Source organism: Ostrea edulis, chromosome 6 (assembly GCF_947568905.1).
Source record: "Ostrea edulis chromosome 6, xbOstEdul1.1, whole genome shotgun sequence".
Taxonomy (NCBI): Eukaryota; Metazoa; Mollusca; class Bivalvia; order Ostreida; family Ostreidae; genus Ostrea; species Ostrea edulis.
In genome coordinates this window covers 74,886,343-74,910,987 of record NC_079169.1, presented here as the reverse complement: position 1 = coordinate 74,910,987, position 24,645 = coordinate 74,886,343, and the positions used below count along the sequence as shown (strand labels likewise).

Here is a 24,645-nt window from a genome sequence, read left to right as displayed (position 1 = left end):
GCCCATATCTGAAGACTTTCCATATATATTTGCATGTAAAACCTTAGTCCCTATTGTGGCCCAAACCTACCCCTGGAGGGCATGATTTTTACAAACTTGAATCTGCACTACGTCAGGAAGCTTTCATGTAAATCTTAGTTCTTTTGGCTCAGTGGTTCTTGAGAAGAAGATTTTTAAAAATTGTCCCTGTATATTTCTATGTAAAACTTTGATCCCCTATTGTGGCCTCAACCTACCCCCGGGGGCCATGATTTGAACAAACCTGAATCTGCACTATGTCAGGAAGCTTTCACGTAAATCTTAACTCTTCTGGCTTAGTGGGTCTTGAGAAGATTTTTAAAGATTTTTCCTGTATATTTCTTTGTAAAATTTTGATCCTCTACTGTGGCCCCAACCTACTTCTGGGGGCCATGAATTGAAGAAACTTGAATCTGCACTATGTAAGGAAGCTTTTATGTAAATGTCAGCTCCTCTGGCCCAGTGGTTCTTAAAAAAAAGATTTTTAATTACCCTACCCTAATTTTACGATTATCTCCCCTTTGAAGGGGGCATGGCCTTTCATTTGACCAAACTTGAAATCCTTTCAACCATTGATACTTTGTGCCAAGTTTGGTTGAAATTTACCCAGTGGTTCTGGAGAAGAAGATGAAAATGTGAAAAGTTTACAACAATGACGACGACACCAACAGACAACGGACAAAGCTCACTTGAGCCTTCGGCTCAGGTGAGATAAAATACACCACCTTATCATGAAAGAACCACAACATATAACGAAAAAGCACCACCATATCATGAAAGAACCACAACATATGATAAAAAGCACCACCTTATCATGAAAGAACCACCGCATATGATAAAAAGCAGCACTTTATCACGAAAGAATCATGACATATAATAAAAAGCACCACCTTATTATGAAAGAACCACGGCATACAATAAAAAACACCACCTTATTATGAAAGAACCAAGGCATATAATAACAAGAGGCCCAAGGGCCTAGAATCGCTCTTCTGATAAATTGTACAACCCCACCATTTCTATTCTTAGCCTCTTAGTATTCTAAATCTTTAGTTAAATCCTAAGAATTCAAAAAAAGTAGGTCAATGTGACCTACTTTTTGGTTTACACATTTTGAGAACCCAAGAAATATCAACCGACAAAGTTTGATGATTTTAAGCCAATTAGTATCTGAATATTGAAATATAGCTGTCAAATTCCAATTGTAGGTTATGGTGACCTACTTTCTGGTCAGCGAACTCTGAACATGCAAGACCCATCAACTGACAAAGTTTGATGACTGTAGGTCAAATAGTATCTGAAATATATAAATATAGCCGTCCAATTCCAAAAGTAGGTCAAGGTGACCTACTTTTTGGTCAACACCCTTTGAACATGCAAGACACATCAACTAACAAAGTTTGATGACTGTAGGTCAAATAGTATCTGAAATATATAAATATAGGTGTCCAATTCCAAAAGTAGGTTAAGTTGACCTACTTTTTGGTCGAAACCCTTCGAACATGCAAGACCCATCAACTGACAAAGTTTGATGACTGTAGGTCAAATAGTATTTGAAATATATAAATATAGCCGTCAAATTCCAAAAGTATGTCAAGGTGACCTACTTTTTGGTCGACACACTCCATTGACTCAAGATGCATCAACTGTCAAAGTTTGATGATTGTAGGTCAATTAGTGACTGAAATATATAAATATAACTGTCAAATGCCAAAAGTAGGTCACAGTGACCTACTTTTTGGTCGATACACTCCGAAGACTCAAAATGCATCAACTGACAAAGTTTGATGATTATAGGTCAAATAGTGTCTGAAATATAGTAATTTAGCTGTCAAATACCAAAAGTAGGTCACGGTGACCTACTTTTTGGTCGACACAAACCGAAGACTGAAGACGCATCAACTGACAAAGTTTGATGATCCTAGGTTTTACAGTGCCCAAAATATGCATCTAAAATTGAAAATGTGAAATTTGAATATCTGCAAAATTCAAAAAGTAGGTCACTGTGACCTACTTTTTTATAAATATGTTTCAAGGCCTCAAGATGCATCAACTTACAAGATTTGATGATTCTAAACCTCTCGGTATTTGAAATAACAACTTAAAATATATCTATAAATGATAAGCCATAAAATTCAGAAAGTAGGTCACGGTGACCTATTTTTCAGTTGACGCATTTCAAGGTCCCATGATCCACCAAATGACAAGTTTTGATGATCATAGGCTTCAAAGTGTCCAAGGTATGCATCAAAATTAATTTTAAAATAAATACCTGCAAAATTCAAAAAGTAGGTCACCGTGACCTACTTTTGAGACAACTTGACACAAGGTCCTAAGATGCATCAACTGTCAAAATTTGATGATCCTAGTCCTTATAATGACTAAAATATCTAAGATTTAAGGAATTTAAAAAAAATTTAAATTTAGGTCAACTTTGAAGTGACCTTGAGACCATGCCCTTTGCCCCAGGGTAATGCCTTGAACAATTTTTAATCTACAACATATCCTCATCCTTATGTGTAAGTTTGGTGATAATCTGCCCAGTGGTTCTTGAGAAGAAGATTTTTTAGCAACCACTACTTTTGTTTGTATTTTCCTGATTATCTCCCTTGTTAAAGGGTCACATCCCTTTATTTAGTATGTATGAAAGCCCTTGGGCCAATGATACCCTGTAACAAATTTGAAAAAAATTGGCCAAGGGGTTCTTGAGTTATAGCCCTTTTTCTAAAAAGTTTACGCACACCGCACACCGCACAAATGGCCATAGCATTAGCTCTTTGAGCCTTTGGCTCAGAAGAGCTAAAAAGCACCACCTTATCATGAAAGAACCACGGTATATAATAAAAAAGCACCACCTTATCATGAAAGTACCACAACATACAACGAAAAAGCACCACCTTATCATGAAAGAACCACTGCATATAATAAATAAAACCATATTATCATGAAAGAACCACGGTATATGATGCAAAGCACCACACTATCATGAAAGAACCACGGCATACGATAAAAAGCACCACACTATCATGAAAGAACCACGGCATACGATAAAAGGTACCACACTATCATGAAAGAACCACGGCATACGATAAAAAGCACCACACTATCATGAAAGAACCACAACATACAACGAAAAAGCACCATCTTATCAAGAAAGAACCACGGCATATAATAAAAAAACACCACCTTATCATGAAAGTACCACAACATACAACGAAAAAGCCCCACCTTATCATGAAAGAACCACGGCATATAATAAATAAAACCACATTATCATGAAAGAACCATGGTATATGATGCAAAGCACCACACTATCATGAAAGAACCACGGTATATGATAAAAAGCACCACCTTATCATGAAAGAACTACAACATACAACGAAAAAGCACCACCTTATCATGAAAGTACCACGGCATATAATAAAAAGCACCACCTTATCATGAAACACTGCCACATGTCTATGTAGCTTAAGTATTTGGGTGACCTGTAAAAGTTTCTTCAACGACTTTATTTTAGTATCTCGTACCTTTATTATCTCATTAAAAGCAGTCGAATCCATTCTAAGAAAGTTCTTCCATGTAGTCCTTCTCGTCTGCAATGCAGTCTTAAGCTATGATGAAACTTCACGTGCTTCCATGTCGACAGATATAAAACAATAAAAAAATATCTACACTTATTGCAAAAGTTGTATATGACAAGACGTATCCGACTCGTGTTAATATGCGTATAAACCAGCCTCAACAACTACTGAGGTACCAAGATTTCACTTCGACATAAATCGCACAGTAATATACAAATGTCATGTCTGCGTGCGGTGGCGATGAGTCATATCTACACAATAGAGTCAATGATTAAAATTTATGCTTATTAATATTAATGCTGTCCGCATGTCCAGGCCTGTTCTTACAGAGAAGTGGACAGGCACATATGTAAGCTAGCTATGGCATGGACGCTATGTGGTATTGATCAGTATCACGTGATATTGTTCGACCATGGCGTGCATGGTGTGTGCGCATACCACATGTGACATAATATTATCCCTTGAATTACCACATGGAATAAATCTTTGCGGAAATCAACTATTTCAACGCCGTGATTCATCATGTATTTAAGCAAATGAATCATCCTTGTCTATGTCACGTGATACATGCGTACACGTATGATTCATACAATGACGTCATTCATTTTCAACCACTGATTCTTGTGCCACTGGTAATTTGAATTAAAAGTATGCCACTCACAGCAAGTTTAGGAATATTTTGTTAAAGACTGATCGATATTTAACTAATGATGGGTCTAATCCATATATACTGAGATCCGCCTCAGTGACACCACCTCACTATATTTTGCACTTCCTGTTGATCAGATCGAGGTTTGCTCATGGCGGTAGGTTTGGAGGTACATCGAAATGATCGTTGGCAAAGCTGTGAATTTACGCATTTTCCACTAGGATATTGCTCTGAAAATTAATGTAAATGGCTGAAGCAAGTCCAAGCATCGTTGAAAACAGCAATTTGCAAATTTGTGTTTTGTGCACATCGGAATTAAAAGACAAGAGTCCGAAACTATTGTCATGTTTACATACTTTGTGTGAAAACTGCTTGAATTCACTTTTCCAAGTGCAGATTCAACAAAAGCGTCCTAACGAGGAAAGCGACGACACAACTTCAGACGAAAAAGGAGACAGTACCGGTAAAATATATTTAATACATACGTTTTACTTTACCTTGATTTGAATGTAAATTCATCGTGACAACTCAACAACGCTCGTTATAAGGGAAGTAACTCGTAGAATGTACGAGCTTGTTAAAAAGTATTTGCAGTGTACAATCTTCATTTTTCTGAATAATTAAGTATTGAACTAATGAAATATACTTTATGTAATTTTTTTCTCCCTTTTTCATATATTTGCAGTGTCAGAAAACTGTTCCATTTTGTGTCCAGCATGCAATGCCACTGTTGAAAAGTCCATGGTTTTAGATAATCTCTTTGTTCAAAGTTCACCTATCGTAATTGAAGATGAAGAGGAAAAGGAGGAGGAAAGCCACATTTGTACAGCATGTGATGAAAAGCAGGAGGCAACTTCATTTTGTGCAGAGTGTAAAGAATGGTTGTGTGATCAATGTGTTATAGCTCATAAAAGAGTACGCATTACTAAAGACCACACAATTCAATCAAAAGAAGAGGCAAAGAAGATTGAGGATGATGCTAATTCTACACCTCAGAAAATTATGTTCTGTATTGTTCACAGAAACGAGCAATTAAAACTGTTTTGTGAGACCTGTGATAAATTAACTTGTAGAGATTGTCAGCTTGAAGAACATAAAGACCACAAGTATCAATTTTTGTCAGAAGCTATCAGAAATCAAAGAGAGAACTTGCAGAATGCAGTTGTGAAATTGAAACAAAAACTTGGAAATTACCATCAAGCTGATAAAATTCTGACAGCAAAGAATAATGAACTGAAATCAAAACTCAATGATGTTTGTCAAAATATGAGAGATGTAGCAGATATCATAACCAAGGAAGTCAACAAACACACTGACAATCTTATTCAGTATCTTGAAAAGTATGTAAATGGTAAAACAAGTGTTATATCGGACAAACAGCGTTTGGTAAAGGAAGCATTGGACAAAATGAGACACACAATTGAATTTGTAGAGAATGCCCTAACTGTTGGTGACGATACATCAATACTTTATGCCAAAGGTGTGATGATGAAAACCTTGCGTATACTTGCAAACAATGGAATCCCTTTCCATCCAAGTATTCTCAATTATTCCATATCTTATGAACATGAAAAGGATTTCATCTTGAAAAATGTCAACAAAGCTGGTACACTGGTGATAGATAACAGCAAGTATCCACCAGCACCAGGGCAAAGACCAGCTCCCACTCCCCAACAGGGACAAGTAAGAGCTAGCCAACCAAATGCTTACCCACAGCACCATAGTGTGATGCCGAATCGCACAACAAATGCCAGTGGTTATTACCCCAGTAGAAATTCTGTACCACCTCGCATTCAGCAGAGGTTTCCACACCTCTCAACTGACCAGCAGAGAGACCTGACACAGAAACTATACAATGTCATGTGGAATCAGCAACCAGGGCCAGAAACAGGTTCAGGGGCTGCAACCTATCAGCACCAGGTCCCATCCACCCACATGCCTGTTATTGACCAATCTGTGAGGAACTTAACAAATCTGGTGAATGGTGTACCCCAACAGAGACCTGTGCTAAATGCTCGATACCAACACCCAGCAGCTGCGTCTATGATGCAGCCGAGAGTGAACGCCCCCAGGCTACTTATGCCTGAACAAAGAGTGGGCATGCAGTTGCCCACTAATAGTTCACATAGCACTATGCATCCGAGCTCTGCAAGCCATATAAGTGGAATGGTACGGCCAAATTCATCTGTAGGGGACCCCACACGATCTGCAATCAGTCCTAGCTCTGCAGCAGATAGAATTATAACTGGAAGAGCAACACAAGGCCAAACATCGGGTAAATCTTGGAATTTTGTTGACATGGGTTCCCGTTTTCAACAACCAGCATTTGTTTCGTACGTTGACCAGGGCTCATCAGGTAATTGTTGAGTACTGCGTCACTTGATGAAACAACATAACAAAGTTTTATCCATGCATTACAGCATTAGTACATGTACCTGCATGTATTTTGTTGCATGGTACAGTAACTTACAACACTTCAACTGGCCCATTATATTTCTTTTTTAATTTAACTTCTGATATATATATCCAATTTGTTCATTTTATTTCTTTACTGTGTTTTATGTTCAGTTTGGGGCTGTATATTGATACCGATAGATTGTAAATACTGATTTTATGTCCTCTTCAATGCATATCGATATGCCACAACATATCAGTACTTTTTAACATGGATTTATAGAGTTGGGTTTCACCAAAAAATATGTACATTGTACCATGGTGTACAGCAATATATACATGGTACATCGCAGTATATACCGTGGTGCACTGCAGTATATACCACGATACTCAATTCACTGATGTGTATACATATGTGTACTGAATTTGTGATTATTTAAACTTTAGAACTAAATGTTTTCTACTTTATACATTTTACCCATTGTAAAGTTAGTAGGCTTGACTTTAAATTTGTTTATATTGCAATGAAAGGGTGATGTAAATTGAGTAAAAATGTGCATGGAAGTTCCACTATCATGATTTATTTTTATGTAAGTTTTATTTTTGTATAGTTTTTTATAATTTCAATTCGTTATCTTCAAATGATTATCAGACTTGAAGGTACTGGTATTTCTCCAAGTGTACCATGGTATATAGATACGAGAAAAATACGGATAATACCCAACATCTCTATGGATTTACTTATCCTTCAATTTGTTTGAATACTTAATGGTTTAATCAGTTTTTTCCGTTTCTATCCATTTGCATTTTTTATACAGGGTTATCAAAGCCACTTTGTCAGACTTTCAAAGCATCTTGAATGAAAAAGTTAGGGGCAATTTGTGGTGTGGAACCACATTTCAAAATTTTATTAAGATAATGCAAAATGTCTTATCTGCATTACTACTGTTTTAAGCTAAAATGTTCAACATATTCATTCAAATATCTGGGAAGGCATCATGATAAGTTATTGACAGGTTTATCTTCTAAGTGTAAAAGAACAACTTGTATGATCGCCGCTCTCTCATTGATAGAAACTCCAAGGGAAAGTGAAAAATATGATGAAAAACTTGTGAATTATTGATTTAATTTGTTTACATTTGAATCAGTTTTAGTCCTTTTTATTTTTTATTTTTTTAATGGTTACTTTTGGGTTTATACATCAAAAGAAAAAAATGTCACACTTTACATTATTGATATGTTAGTTAATTTTAATGAAAAAGAAAAACAAACAGCATGTGTTGTATTGGAATCTTGAAAGTTTTATTTCAATATAGTTAGTATTCAATCATATACGAACACAGTACATGTTAGAGGTGCACTGCATCTTGTTATAAATACTGTTTACGAGTATAGACAGAGACAGCATTTCATTGTAGAATATGCATGCAACTCTTTAGAAAGAAAAATAAAAGTATTGTGAAATTTTGTGAGGAAAAGTTGTCATCAGTATGGAAACTAAATATGCTTGATTCCATTTTAGGGCCTCAGGCAGCATCCAATCAAGCCAAGACACCCAGTCCTGCGGGAGCAGGAGTTGCTGGGTCCCCAAATACTCAGACAAGACTAGACTCACCATCTACCTATACTGGGTAAATATCAAACAACTAGATAGTAAGATACACATTCAACCAGCTTTAGGGTAAACTTTTATTGTAAAATTCTTACAGCAAAGTTCTGTGAAGATATAAAATCAGAATCACCCATTGCATCCTGCTCAATGTTTATAAGATGCATATTGCCAGCAAAATTTATATTGCGATATATTGCAATATCTAATTTAAATATTGCGATGTGTTGCCTTTTTCAAATTCCATTTAAATAACAAGATTTTAAAAACAAATTATTGAATAAAACCTTCATGTTAACTTTTGGAATAATTTTATTGAGTACTTGCTCAGTAAAACCAAACACATTAAACAACAACCAAAATAAAAAATTTAGATTAAAAGACCCAACCAAAAAATGGACAAAGATTAAAAGTAAATTAATTTAACAGCTTCTTATTTAGCATCCATAGTTATAAACAGAAAGTTTTTAGTCTAAATGTTGAAAATGCAAACATTTAAATCTGGAATTGGGCAAAAAAAAAAAATGTATTTATATGTATGTTTTAGAAGAGAAATGTATTTAGAATTATGTACTCATTTGATTTTTGATATAGGGCTTTATACTTTTTCATCTTTTTATTTTAACTTATTTTGAAGCTTCACGAAAAATCTCTTCTGTCTCATACATGTACATATATGGTTTCCCAAATTCCCATTTATCGGTTTCCTGTTTTAAAGATCGAGGTAACGCTATTTTGCAAATAAAACAACATACTAAGCTCTGGAATGAGAGAACATTTTCGTTCTGTGTGTTACATATAATTGAATGATATTACGATGTACCGGTATCCAGTTTGCATGTTGTGATATATCATCGTCAGTGGAAATAATGCAATATATATACTGGTGATATCCCTCAACTCTAAAAAGTGGTACTTAGGCCAACATTCCAATTGTAAGACCAATGATTTCCCCCCAAGTAATTCCTTGGTATTTGATACAAGTTTGTATGTTTATAAACTTTGAAAGTCAAAAGAAATTAAGACAAGTCAGGTCACAACAAGATTGATGCTTCTAGATAACAAATACATGTATATCAAATAGATACAAGAGCACATGTTCACAGCGTAGCATTTTAATTCGCTGGTCCACAGAACAAGTAACTATATATGCAAAGTTATTGGTCGTTTACCAAATTTGTCCGTCTGGTGACCCAACATAAAATGTAATGTACATTTCTTATGTGACTTTTTCTATTAAAAGATGTTAAAATGCAAAGATTGAAAACTGATTTTGATATTTATAATCTGAGTCGTCCTCCTCATATTGCTTTCTGTAAATTTACAACATCATGGACATCTTGTGATGTAGGTCATAAAACAATTTTCTAATGAATGATCAATCAATAATCGATTTGAAAATAGTTTTACTTTCTTTATTATATGACATTCACACACTCATATGTAGTATAATATAAATGACAGCAAAAAAGAAAAAAAATATGAAGGATTACACCTTTGCCTCTGAAATTCCACCTAAATGCACCTCTTTTTTCATGTTTATCAAAAAGAGCATAGTAGGCAGGTCTGTAAATGATTCCAGATTCAACAAAATACATTACTACTAGCTAACTAAGAATTTTCAGATTATAGGCAGCAACTGGACTTTATTTAAATTTGTGTGATGTTTATGATATAGATTCATTTTATTACAGAAGCCATGTAAAGTCAGAAAACAAACAATTGTCCTCCTGCCAGTTTTCATCATCTCCCAATGAAACTGTAAGCTTTATAATTATGTATATATAGTTGCGTTAATGTAATATTTAAGCACCTGTGTAAAATAAAATGTATTACAAAAATGAAAAGTATCACAAGTAAAACTGTGAAGAGATATTCTGAGACCAGTTTTATTATGTTTTTTCTCTCTCTAAATTTTGGCAGCTCTTTTTAACATAAAATTTTAGTTATTCTGCAATATACTGAACAATTAATTAGATTTATTTTAATAGTGTGTATAAAGAGTGGGATTTGTATAGATCTAACTGTTGAAAACTTGTATTGGTTTATTAAAGACGACTTTGCTAGAGAAGCATCTGGCACCTGGCCCTCCTCCCCAATCCACTCCACCTCCTCCACCCCCTTTGATCCATGCCAACCAGTTACACAACCAGAGTCCATCACAAGGGAAGCAGATTTCTGTGAGCAAGGATGATGATCCTAATGAAGATTACTGTGCCGTCTGTCAGAATGGGGGAGATCTCCTGTGTTGTGACAAGTGCCCTAAAGTATTTCATCTTAAGTGTCACATTCCTGAACTCAAAGAATTTCCAAGGTATGTACTGCAAGATATGCAAGTGGTTGATGGGTAAGAATAAGATACTACTGACCTATAACCTGTACTGCTTAGAGGCGAGGCATTAATTATTCTTATACATACATGTACCAATATTGCTCGTAAGATGCTCTATCCAATCATGTGACATGTTTTATCCAATGGCATAGTTACATTCTAGTCCGAGGTAAAATAATGCCATATGTTGTGTTTGCTAAGAAAGGATTTTTATTTAAATATAGTGAGGAATGGCAGTGTACTTTATGTGCAAAAACTGATGACATGGTGTTGTCTGAGATAGAGAAAAAGGATCTCACTATGGGTCCAGGGAAGCGGAAAGCCCCTTCAGGACTCACAGAGAAAGAACTCAAGGTATGCTGAATTGTGTAAAATCATGTAGGAGACAAATATACAGCAGTACTTGTAACACCAATCTAATTAGAAGCAGATCCTTTAATCTACTCACAGAGTTAAGCCAAGGTTTACAACACCTCTTTGAGGGTCATGTTCTGGTGACCTGAAGCAATGAATAATCATGAGTCTGTTTTAGCCCATCAGAACACAGTAGGATTTGTAAGTTTAAACCATGTATTATTAAGTTTGGCTTGTACAATCAGCTTTAATAGCAAATTTGTATCAATATGGAAACTTTTGAAGTAATAGTATTTTTCACTTATTAATCAAATTTTGCAAACCGTAAACAAACATCACAGATTCCATCCGTAAACAAACATCACAGATTCCATCCGTAAACAAACATCACAGATTCCATCCGTAAACAAACATCACAGATTCCATCCTAGGTGTGATCAATCAAATTTTTTTTATCATAACATTTCCTTTCTCCAGTAATTTTTTCACTGTCCATATGGACTGACTACCATATGAAGTTTGTCAGTCTGGACAAATTTTGTCAGTCCAAAACATTTCAATAACAAACATGAAATGGATATTAAATTTTATAAATTTTTTATTCATTTCATTCCCCAGTTCCATCTCCAATACAAATATTCAAATTTGTAATGTCTGTTTGGATGTCCAACTTTATCTTTATACCTGGTTTTGTGTTGACAACAGATTTAATAGGTACCTCACCAGTAATTATCCAATCAAAATGAATTTTCCTTATCCTTTTCTCTCAATTTTCATACCCCTGATTAAGAAATTGTGGGTAATTTGTATAAACAATTGTCATGAGATTTTATGCCATACATGCTAAATGTACAGTAAATGAAATTTGATAAATTTAAAAACAAGCAAGCTCTCTCAAGTAATTCAAGAGAAGCATTCTACCCAAAAATTATTTGAAACCCCCTCAGTATTCTTCAGCTAATGGGGGTGAAATAAATCAAATTCACATTAAATTAATGACATTCTTATTTCATTTTTTTTACCCGATTTTAACTAGCTGTTATGTGTTTCTAACTCTTTGTGTCTTATTTTAAAAAAGATAAAAAATCCCAGAAGTGTAATGTCATCTATTCATAGCTATCTTCTAATACATGTGGAACTAGCATATAGCATTTAACGTTTGATTGGTGAATGTCTTTCTGTCATTTTTTTCTACAACAGTCACACAACATTTGGTTTATTTCAGTTTTGTCCATGTTCTCATATTAAGTGTATACATATCCAGAACATCTATGTGAGCAGATTACAGGATCTTATTTCAGGGCTCAAAATTAACATATGCCCATCAGTCTATGACTGGATAAAAGTCTGGCGGACTGACTGACATTTGTCCGATGGGACTGGCTAAGTTTCTAAAGCACCATTTTGAAAAATATACTTAATATGAAATTTTATACACATTTGGCATGCTTCGATCTTTAGATCTTTAGATATCAGACAAAACTGATACATAAATATAAATCCCACATTTAAGTGTTACAATATTGTCTGAGGCATATTGAGTTAAATTTCATTTTAATAACATTAACGAAATATGTTTAATTATTTCTGGAAAACTCTGTTTGACTTGTAAATTTTTCTGTGGACTGGTTGAAATTATACCCCATCAGTCCAGCTGGACTGGTGACATAAAATGTTAGCTTCAAGCCCTGTATTTTAATTTGATACAAAACGTGATTAAACATTAGTATACATGTAAAATATCTAATACAACAATACAGGTGATTCTCAAGATCGCTTGAACTTTGATCCCAGAGAAATACATAATCAGTTCAAATTTCAACCTGATAATTAGTAATGACACTTCATTGGGTATCACAACCTGGGGATCGATCAAATGATTGTCTGCAGTTATCAATTCATCTAATTAAATATTTCAAAAGTTAGATGATAATTACAAGACTCCACATAAATCTTGAGATATATCAATGGAAGAAGGGTACCTGTAAACTACGAAACGAAATCTGCTGAAACGAAACGAAATCTGCCAAAACAAAACAGATTGTAGAACCGAACTGTGTAATCATGATAATAAAAAATGGTATCTCAGGTCCCTGTGAAAGTTACCACATATAAATGTTGTGTTGGTATCTTTTATTACACAGATATAAAGATACACATATGATCTACCTATACTGTGAATATCAACTCATTCACTTCATAAATAAGATAGTTATAAACGTTTTAGTATTATCCAATCAAAAAGAAGTGCATGTGCGTGTAGATTAGTAGTTTTGAACATGCAAATCAGTTAAGGGTCTCAATGTCTACTTATGATATAAATTTCAAACCATTTTAATGAACAACAAAAAAGTTAGACTGACTGCAAAGTTAGTGTACAAATTTTGTGATGCACGCGCGAGCAAACGGAATGACTATCATTTTTCATATCTACAAATGATAAACTATCATCCTTTTAAGGTTTCATATTGATCCCTTGTATATTCTGATTTTCCATTTTTGTACCAAAATTGCAATGCACGTGCGTGCTTGTGTATGCACGTGCAGACAAATTGACTATCGTTCTGCACATCTACAAATGCTACACTATCATCCTGGAAAGTTTCATATCGATCTCTTATGTAGTTTCTGAGAACACTCCTGGACAAAAAAAGTACCGGAGAAAAATAATAATAATGGTAAGAAACAGAGTAAAAACAATGTTCCCAAACTTTGTTTTGGGAACATAATTACAAAGAAAACAGGAAGATATACTCAGAATCCACCGTTTGATATACTACATACAAATACACAACATCCTCATGTATACATAGATTTGTCTTTAGAGCAAAAAATACTGAAACATGTATTTATGCCCAAAGGTGGATCCAACGCCGGCAACACCACCCTTCATTTAGTGTGTTTCCCCAGACCTCCGACCTGTGAGACTGTAACCCTCCGTTCTGAAATTTCTGGATCCGAAACTAATTGCAGATGGTATTAATGATTTAAGCAACTTCAGACATGTACTTTATGCTTACTCACCCCCTCTTTCCAACTTTTTAAACTTTGTATCGGTCAATCCAGATGCCTCCATCAAAGGGGAGGCGAATTTCATTTATGCGTGGTAACTTTCACAGGCGCATGATATACCATTAATTATCATAATTAAAAGTGTTCGGTTATACAATCTGTTCCGTTTTGTTTCTGTAGGTTTCATTTCGTATCTGTGGGTTTCGTTTCTGTAGATTTTGTTTCGTTTCGGTGGATTTCATTTCATTTTGATTTCCTTTCGCGCTTTACAGAAACATAAACCCAGTAACAGTATAATGGAAATAAATGCAAATAAAAAATTTTGATTTGTTTAGACATATTTCATATGAAATAAAGTTTGAAGATTAGTTAGGGTCGTGTCTACAGGTTTTGGCTTTGACCTATTTTTAATGGAGTTATGGACTTTAAACTTCGCAAATCTTAGAGGTTTGATATTAAGTTTTCCATACTTTTTTGGGCTATCCTTAGCTAAGGGTAAGAGCTTACATCTATGGATTACAGATCAAGTTTGAGTTTGGGCTTTGCTGGCCCTTTTTGAAAGCATTATGGACCATGAACTTTACAAATAATACCACAAAGCTGTGATGCTTGCCATTACAATTAACTGTATGGAAAAAGGAAATTATAAATTTTACCACCCTCACACTTTGAAAACAGAATTATATTGTGTTAGTGTAAAAGTTGAAGTGCTGATTTCAGGACTGAGTCTCTATGTTTTAAAGTTGTATTGTGGTCTTGATCACCTGTAGGTCATTGGCTTTTGTACATGGCAGAGTGTAACCGAAGTAATTTCATTTCCATTTTGATCTGTTATTCCAGCTCTGTACAACAATTTTATGTTAGGTACAGTTGTGGTATTGACCTTACACCTATAAAGGTCTGTACCAGCTACTAATTTTTTGTTTCGCATTGATGAACATGCTTGAAATTATTTATAATTCTAATATTTAAGGGATGAATAACAAATGATATTATAGAGGATAAAATGGATTGTTATAATTAACACTTCATAGTTTGTAAACAAGCATTTAAACTACCTCAATCTCTTTACATCCCCTTTAACAAGATTACTGAGTAGACCCCATATTAAAATATCACATTTACTGCATTACCATGCAATATCAGACATGATGCCACAATATTTTTTACATGAATCATTTATTGGAAATTGAAAGTTTTTTGTTTTTTTGAACCAGTCAAGTTTATGTTACAACAGAAATTGAATTATTTGAATACAAATGCTTTAATATGTCATGTTTGCAATTATTTTGAGTTTTGAATGTAAGCTGTTTTTTGTTTTTTTTTTTCGTTTTTAGGCCTGTGAACGGATTTTACTGGAATTATATACCAACAAAGACAGTGTGGTATTCCATGAGCCTGTCAGTAAATTGGTATGTACATATATTATAATTTGAATTATGTATGATACTTGGCTTTGAGTGATCGTTGATTTTATTTTCATGTATACAGACACAATTTGTCATGATTTTTGTAATTTGTTTCATAAATTGTTAATTACATGGTCTAACTTGCTTGTACTATTTTTATATTTTGATATTTATTACAATTTCAAAAAATTTTGATCATCAGGGGATAGTAAGTTTCTTCTTGAAGCTAAAAACTAAAACATTCATTGATTTGACCAAGATTATCTTAAAAAATAGAATTTATGATTTATTTACTAATATTATTATAAAAGCAATCAGCAGGCATCAAAATCTAAATTTACATTCATTCGAGGCCTGCCGTAACATCCAGCAATATGATGTTGAAAACACATGCAGTGGAATGTTAAACTAATCCAATCACTACCCTGTTGCTCTCGGCAAAACTGAAAGGGGAAGGTTGTCTTTGAGTCCTGTATTATGTGCATTTTTCATTATTTTTCCCCATTCATTTTGGTGGTTTTCTTGATGAATAAACTAGTTACGTGTATAGCAAAATATAGCATTCAAACCATAGATAAAATTTTATACTTGGAAACTTTGTGGATGACCCTAAATCTCAAAGTCTGTTCAAATATAAATGGTTAAAGAGCATACAAGAGAGACAACTGTTGTAGTTTCCTGAGATGGTGGAATTATTGCTTTCTCTTTGAAGGTTCCCAACTACTATAAAATCATTACTAGGCCTATAGATTTCTCCAAGATCCGAGCCAAAATACAAAGACAGAACTTCAACCATTACAATACTGTAGAGGAGTTTCTTTCTGATTGTAAACTGGTCTTCAAGAATTGTTTGACTTACAATGCGGTATGTATAATGAGGGCACAGTGCTTGTGTAATGACATAGAATGGTGTAATTGAAATTTAGATATGGTATATTAAACCTTCAAATTTGAAGGTATGTATGAATGCTTTGTAGATTTCAATCTTGATGAGGTAAATAATGAATTTTAATATTATGTTATTAGATTGGAACTCCAATATATGATCAGGGCAAAATGCTTGATGAAGAATTTGATCGTCTCGTGCAGCAATTTTTGCCATGCTATATGGATATTCTCGATGATCTGGACACTAGAACAGACACTCCTGTTAGTGATGCTTCAGATGGCGGACCTGGAGAAAAGAAAAAGAAGAAACGATTCGAGGACGACCCAGGAACGGGTCCCCCCGTTCACATCCACTGATGTTAGGGGACATAGAGTTGTTATGATTAGTCTAAAACTGTTATTTGTGTCTATGTATGAACAGTGACAGAATTTGTTCCATAACTAATATGATTTTAAAAATGCCCACTTCTGATTTCCACATTAAAATGCACAGCATTAATGACATGGACATATTGTTTGAAGACAACTATTTTTCTACTTACTAGTATCAGTTTGTAGCTGTAGCCTTGTAACTTCGATGTTGTTTGTCAATATGTCATATTTTACACAATTGTATATACAATATAGAAAGAATTTTTAAGTTATTGTATATTTTGATGATATTGGGTATTCTTTTGGTTGGATTACATAAACATTCTACCAATTGCAGTGTTTAATTTAAGCTTGTGGTTAAGATGGGTAGAATCATTTCAGATTTTCATATTAAAAATTTGTTCAGTCACAGTTACGGTTTTCTCACATTGAATGTATCCACAGCATTTTGATTTTAATATTTGTGGTACAGTAAGACAACTTGCCACTTTTTCACACCTTCTGACGGCACTGGATAACATCACAGGTTTCCAGAATGCCACTTTTTCACACCTTTTGACGGCACTGGACAACTTCACAGGTTTCCAGAATGCCACTTTTTCACACCTTCTGGCGGTACTGGACAACATCACGGATTTCCAGAATGTTGCTTTAATCTTATTACTCTGTGGCACATTGAGTTCATATTTACATGTTGATATGAATGATGAAAACTATGTCAGATGCTTTTTAAAAAAGAATCTAATAATAAGGCAATAAAGGCATGAAGCTAATGCTTAACTATACAATATGATATGAAGTGGTTTGGAGCAGATTACGATTTCTCAAAGATCATTTGGCGAATTACATAGTGTAATCTTATATTGTATACTGTAATAGTTATAGCTGCAGTACTTAAATACATCAATTATGTTTATAGCAGTTCAATTCTCGACATTTCATGGATCATACAGTGCTAGGCCTTGTTTTTGTCTGGTCGGTGCTGAGTTTACATTTGCTGTTTGGTATGGTGAAATTTAATGAAAAAAAAAATGATATTTTATTAAACATGTAATTTTAATTAGTTGCTAAATTCTTTTGGGTATTATGATTTTAATGCTACTCAATCTTTGTGTGTTCCATTATAGGGAAATGATCCTAATTAAAAGTGCAATTGATTTATACTGATTCTATATTTTTTAGAATTTGAAATCTAAGAACTTTATGAAGGTCGGGGTAAAAAAAATGAGTTTCGATTGTCTTCCTGCAATAACTTATCAAATTTTAATTAATTTTGATTGCTCTTTAATTATTATACGTTTATATAACATTTTATCTAATTAAGACAATTACCTTAAAGCACTCTACATGTAAAACAATAAAAACGAACTAAAACAAAGAATAACAAGCTATAACTGTGTTGGGATGCCAACACAAATGTCTCCGAACACCTCCCCATGTCAGAAATGGTTCTTGATGCCAGATATGCACTCAGGATCCTCAAAGAACTCTAGAAACTAAATTTGGTTGAAATCCGACGGACTTGATTTTTGGCCGCCATTTTCTTCAATGGCGGCTATTTTGAAAGATTTGGAAATTGATTGGAAGGAAATACTGATGCTAGAAATGAATTGTGGACCCTCAATTTAACCCAGAACCCAAATGTTGTAGAGATTTTAACACTTTCAAATATTTCGGTATATGGCGGCCATTTTGAAAATGGCGGCTCAAAAAAAAATTTGATGGTGGAAATGGACTTGGGGTCACTAAATTACCCTAGAAATTGAATTTGGTTGAAATCCAACAACCTTGAGTTTTTTGGCCGCCATCTTTTAACGGCGGCCATTTTGAAAAGTTGATCGCACCCCTCCTAATGACCCCCTATCAGCTCAGAAAGTTTGAAGTGGATCAGTCGAAGCGTTTTCATATAATCGTGCGGACAAATTTCTCACTAAAGAAGAGGAAAAATAAGAAGAAGAAAATAATAAGAAACGGAGCAAAAACAATATGTCTCCGACACTTTGTGTTCGGAGACATAATAAATACATGGAAAAAGGCTTTAAAACGGGTTTTTTCCCTTGTTTTTTTTTTTAATTTAAAATAACTACATAGATACCGAATTACAGATTGAATGCAAGTTTAGAAAGATATGTTTTAAGTTTGTTTTTAAAAACAGCTAATGAATCTTAGACACGAAGATCCGACAGGAGGCAGTTCCATAAAGTTGATGAAGAAAACATCAAACCATTTTTCGCCATGAAGTTTAGTAGGAGTGCGTGGCTGTATAAGGTATAATGAATGCGCAGACCGAAGTGTTCGCTGAGGATGGTAGACTTGAACTAGTTCCTGGATGTATGCTGGAGCTAATCCATGTACATGTAAAGCCTTGAAAGTATACAATAGGATTTTATTAGCTCTTCTGAGCCAAAGGCTCAAAGAGCTAATGCTATGGCCATTTGTGCGGTGTGCGTAAACTTTTTAGAAAAAGGGCTATAACTCAAGAACCCCTTGGCCAATTTCTTTCAAATTTGGTACAGGGTATCATTGGCCCAAGGGCTTTCATACATACTAAATAGAGGGATGTGACCCTTTAACAAGGGGAGATAATCAGGAAAATACAAACAAAAGTAGTGGTTGCTAAAAAATCTTCTTCTCAAGAACCACAGGGCAGATTATCACCAAACTTACACATAAGGATGAGGATATGTTGTAGATTAAAAATTGTTCAAGGCGTTACCCTGGGGCAAAGGGCGTGGTCTCAAGGTCACTTCAAAGTTGACCTAAATTTAAATTTTTTTTAAATTCCTTAAATCTTAGATATTTTAGTCATTATAAGGACTAGGATCATCAAATTTTGACAGTTGATGCATCTTAGGACCTTGTGTCAAGTTGTCTCAAAAGTAGGTCACGGTGACCTACTTTTTGAATTTTGCAGGTATTTATTTTAAAATTAATTTTGATACATATTTTGGACACTTTGAAGCCTATGATCATCAAAACTTGTCAGTTGGTGGATCATGGGACCTTGAAATGCGTCAACTGAAAAATAGGTCACCGTGACCTACTTTCTGAATTTTATGGCTTATCATTTATAGATATATTTTAAGTTGTTATTTCAAATACCGAGAGGTTTAGAATCATCAAATCTTGTAAGTTGATGCATCTTGAGGCCTTGAAACATATTTATAAAAAAGTAGGTCACAGTGACCTACTTTTTGAATTTTGCAGATATTCAAATTTCACATTTTCAGTTTTAGATGCATATTTTGGGCACTGTAAAACCTAGGATCATCAAACTTTGTCAGTTGATGCGTCTTCGTCTTCGGTTTGTGTCGACCAAAAAGTAGGTCACCATGACCTACTTTTGGTATTTGACAGCTAAATTACTATATTTCAGACACTATTTGACCTACAATCATCAAACTTTGACAGTTGATGCATCTTGAGTCAACGGAGTATGTCGACCAAAAAATAGGTCACCTTGACCTACTTTTGGAATTTGACGGCTATATTTATATATTCAGATACTATTTGACCTACAGTCATCAAACTTTGTCAGTTGATGGGTCTTGCATGTTCGAAGTGTTTCGACCAAAAAGTAGGTCAACTTGACCTACTTTTGGAATTGGACACCTATATTTATATATTTCAGATACTATTTGACCTACAGTCATCAAACTTTGTCAGTTGATGCGTCTTGCATGTTCAAAGGGTGTTGACCAAAAAGTAGGTCACCTTGACCTACTTTTGGAATTGGACGGCTATATTTATATAATTCAGATACTATTTGACCTACAGTCATCAAACTTTGTCAGTTGTTGGGTCTTGCATGTTTGAAGGGTGTTGACGAAAAAGTAGGTCACCTTGACCTACTTTTGGAATTTGACGGCTATATTTATATATTTCAGATACTATTTGACCTACAGTCATCAAACTTTGTCAGTTGATGGGTCTTGCATGTTCGGAGTTCGCTGACCAAAAAGTAGGTCACCATGACCTACGATTGGAATTTGACAGCTATATTTCAATATTCAGATACTAATTGGCTTAAAATCATCCAACTTTTTCAGTTGATATTTCTTGGGTTCTCAAAATGTGTAAACCAAAAAGTAGGTCACATTGACCTACTTTTTTGAATTCTTAGGATTTAACTAAAGATTTAGAATACTAAGAGGCTAAGAATAGAAATGGTGGGGTTGTACAATTTATCAGAAGAGCGATTCTAGGCCCTTGGGCCTCTTGTATTTCGTTCGATATGTCACAGGTAACCAATGAAGCGATATGAGAACTGGTGGAATATGCTGTTTCCGTGAACGTGTCACTAGCCTGGCGGCAGTGTTTTGAACTTTTTGTAACTTCTGCAAGGATGCTGAATTAACAACATATAAGAGATATAATTCTACCGATATTACGAAGTTGTAAGTAACATGATTTAGTCAATGCACATATCTGACACTCCATGCTAAATGTGCTGTCGAAAAACATCCCAAGATTTTTGACACAAGAAGCACTAGTGAGTGACGACAGATCCACCGAAAAATTTCAATTTAAAAATTATAGAAAAGTACCCACTTTCAATTTGTTATTTTAAACAAGAAAAAGACACCAACATTGACACATTGTTTGATTTAGATCTATTTTGTTACCGCCCTCACCCAAAACGAGGTTTATGGGTGGGTGTGCATATATTGGAATCGGCATGTCCGTCTGCCATGTTCTGAGAGACAAACGTGTAGATTCTCCTGAAAATTTGTACACTTTATTCACTTACGTGAAGATTCGACGTGATTTGGCAATTTTTCTTCATTATACAGGTGTTTTTCCAGCATTATTTTTCTTCGTTTTACAAATCTTTTTAAAATCTAATGGGCATAATCATATTTTTTCCCCCTAAGATTGCCACAGGGACAACTGTAAGAATTATAGGATGGGGTATAATGGAATCATATTGTCTGTCAGAAAAGTTAGCTACTAGTAACCAGCTACTTCAAGGAATAAAGGCTATAAATACTGATGGCCAGCTACAATTAAGAAACAGGTTACTGTGTTTGAATATAATTATCTATCAGGTTTGTTTAGATTTCATGGGTTTCCACAGTCTCGTTGGGGCATCGCACGATCTGACAATCAGCATTCGAAATTTTCTTTCGTTCCTCTGCCCTTCTCGAGGTGTCGCTCAGTTCCAAACCCGTCCACTCCCGTATATTATCTTGTGTTTTTCTCTTCCCCTTCTCTCTCTCCCCCCCCCTTTACAGTGCCCCGAAGGACTGTCTTAACAAGCCCTGAGAATCTTGTGACATGTCCATACTTCCTCGTTGAAGATGAGGACTTTGTATGAGATGTTTATCGTCTGTATCTTCTCTATCTCTGCTCTTGATGTACTGGTCTCACAAGAATACAGAAATGTTGACATAACTAAAGAGCGCAAGTCTAATATTTGAGGTGAGAGCTATGTTCTTGTCGTCCCAGATGGTATAGAGTTTACTGAGCGATTCTTGAGCTTATTTCGGGCATGGATCCTTCATCGGTGACTATGGCTCCCAAGTATTTTAAGTTTTGAACAATTTCCAGCTTCTCTTCATTGACCCTGATGTTACTGCTGATGCTGTTGGTGTTGTTATTCATCAGTTTGGTCATCTCTGCGCTGATCTGCATGCCGTAGATTGCAGAGGTCTTGTCAAGGTGTTCCACCAAGTTCGCTAACTGGTTCCCTGCCTGCTTGACTTTGCTTGGGTGGCTAATGAGGCGAATGGTGCGGTACTTTTGGCATAGCTGTAAATTGCCTTTCTTGGGAAGGTGCTAGAGACTGACTCCATGGTGTAGGTCATTCCCCTGTCTGTCAGATCTTGTTGCAGCTGATTAGTAGGGCGTCGACCATGGCTTCTCCCCTGCCTGTAATGGTTCTGCTGGAATAGCATCCACTCCTTTTCAGCGGTTTCTCTACTGCTTGCACTTCTTTGCGGAGGATGGGGTGGTTAGCGTTGTTAGTTACAGGAGGAGCATTTCGTACTTCCCGGTCTCATGTGGCTCTATAGTTGTACATCTCTGAGCAATATTCCGTCCACATCCTCAGGACGATTGATTCATTGTAAATTGTTTAACGTCCCTCTCAAGAATTTTCCACTCACATGGAGTCATTATCCTCAGGATGTCCTCATTTTCTGTTAAGCATGTCCCCCACCTCTGTCTTGTATGATTGTGGATTTCTCTTGCTTTGTGCTGGTCAGGTCTTTAACCAGTTGATGCGCCTTTTTGCTATTCTTCTTCTCCAGACAGTCGTCGATGTTCTGACACAGCTCTTCGTTCCAGATTTCTTTTGCCATTTTCATGTCTTTCTTGATTAACTGCTCTGTACTACGCTGTTCCATCTGCATTTTTGTATTCTTTTTGTTCTTGAGCTCTCTCCGTTTCTCGCACAGATCAAGGATGTCAGCTATGACCAAAGGCTGCTTAAACTGGGCGGTATTTGCCAAGGATCTCTTTGACTGTCAGTCATTGCTGTGTTGGTCAACATATCCATGGCTATGTCGGAGATGGACATTGCTGCAAACTTTTCTTCCATCTTTGCTTGGAAGATCTCCGCAACCTCATGTTGTATCCATATACATCATCGTTCTCTCGATTTCACCTGTTTATTTTTAATACACTTACCGGTCTAGGTCACCAGGTGGTTTCTCGCCTATCACAGCAGCGAGATTCAGACTAACTAGTGTGGAAAGATTTCGGAACTATGAATTAAAGTTTCACACCAAATATACGATACTTTAACAAAGTTCTTCGTGTAGACGTTACACCACTCAATTTTTCCTCAGCAGCATCAACTGTTGACAAGATCTGCCATTTTAATGAAAGCACTAAAGACTCGATATACTTAAAATCTCAAATACCTCAAACTTGATTAAAACATTATTCTTGTGATATTGCACCTAGAGAAGGAAATTGAACATTGTTTTTTGGTGACGAAGTTTGAATTTCGTAATTTTTCATCTAGTTACGACCCTTGAACTTAGAAATATAGCGTGAATTATCAGTTTCCTTGATTTTTTTGCTGATTTATGACCCTTGGACATGAAACCAGTTACCCCTTTTTCATAAACTACATACACTTCGAATACTCTCCTCGTTTTTCTTGTCATGCCTTGAGATACAGATGAAGCTCTACGTTACAATATATTGACATGAATTTAGAGAGAATTCCAGGTAATTAGTCCCCCTGCCGATGGAGTCGAAGGGTACTTTAGGTTTGCACTCCGTCCGTCTGTTTGTCTGTCCATCAGTCCTACAAATCAGTTTTCCACACTTTTTTCTCTGTTCTTGCAGATAATTATTTCATATTTGGTACATAGCTTTGCCATAACAAGTTACAGATGAAGTTCGAATTTGGTTTCGGTCCGTTAATTTTTCACTAAATTATGGCCCTTGGACTTAGAAAAATAGCATGGATTATCAGTATTCCACACTATAATTTTGTTGTACTTGCAGATAGTCATTTTATATTTGGTACATTGCTTTGCCATAACAATTTATAGATCAAGTTCAAATTTGGTTTTGGTCAGTTGATTTTTCAATAAGTTATTGCCCTTGGACTTAGAAAAATAGCATGAATTATCAGATTCCAGACTTAATTATTAGCTCATCTGAGCCGAATGCTCAAGTTAGATTCTCTGATCAAAACTTTCCGTTGTCCGTCGTCATGTGGTCATTGTCGTAAACTTTTCACATTTTCTTCTTCTCTTGAATCATTGGGCCAATTTCAACCAAACTTGGCAAAAAACGTCCTTGGGTGAAAGGGATTCAAGTTGTGCAAATGATGAGCCATGTCCCCTTCAAAGGGGAAATAATCACAAAAATACCAAAATATGGTGGGTTCATTTAACAATGATCCACTGGGCCAGAAGAGATTTAAGTTATTTAAAATCATGACCCTCCTCCCTCCCCGGGGGTATGTTGGGGCCACAATAGGGGATCAAAATTATACATGCGAATATATAAAGAAAATCTTTAAAAATCTTCTCAAGAACCACTGGGCCAGAAGAGTGAAGATTTAA

The 24,645-nt window shown here is 35.3% G+C and overlaps 1 protein-coding gene across 2 annotated transcripts; it reads left to right on the top strand.

Moving 5' to 3' along the window:
- The first annotated feature begins 3,884 nt into the window (after positions 1-3,884).
- On the top strand, positions 3,885-17,781 carry LOC125683527 (E3 ubiquitin-protein ligase TRIM33-like). 2 transcript variants are annotated; one of them, XM_048924776.2, is made up of 9 exons: positions 3,885-4,711; positions 4,934-6,523; positions 8,165-8,273; positions 9,946-10,012; positions 10,306-10,565; positions 10,808-10,937; positions 15,287-15,361; positions 16,071-16,223; positions 16,385-17,781. In XM_048924776.2, exons 1-9 carry the CDS (start codon positions 4,495-4,497, stop codon positions 16,601-16,603), a joined length of 2,820 nt encoding a protein of 939 aa, XP_048780733.1. In that variant the 5' UTR covers positions 3,885-4,494; the 3' UTR covers positions 16,604-17,781. The 2 variants fall into 2 exon arrangements, with proteins under 2 accessions (XP_048780733.1, XP_048780732.1); XM_048924775.2 differs by having other exon boundaries at positions 3,891-4,711; positions 4,934-6,604.
- The last annotated feature ends 6,864 nt before the right edge of the window (positions 17,782-24,645 follow it).

Bases quoted from the DNA above. Each gene is read 5' to 3' on its own strand.
- LOC125683527 (XM_048924775.2), top strand. From the start codon at position 4,495: ATGGCTGAAGCAAGTCCAAGCATCGTTGAAAACAGCAATTTGCAAATT. The intron at 10,566-10,807 runs GTATGTACTGCA...ATTTAAATATAG, and splicing joins GAACTCAAAGAATTTCCAAG to TGAGGAATGGCAGTGTACTT. The intron at 10,938-15,286 runs GTATGCTGAATT...TTTCGTTTTTAG, and splicing joins TCACAGAGAAAGAACTCAAG to GCCTGTGAACGGATTTTACT.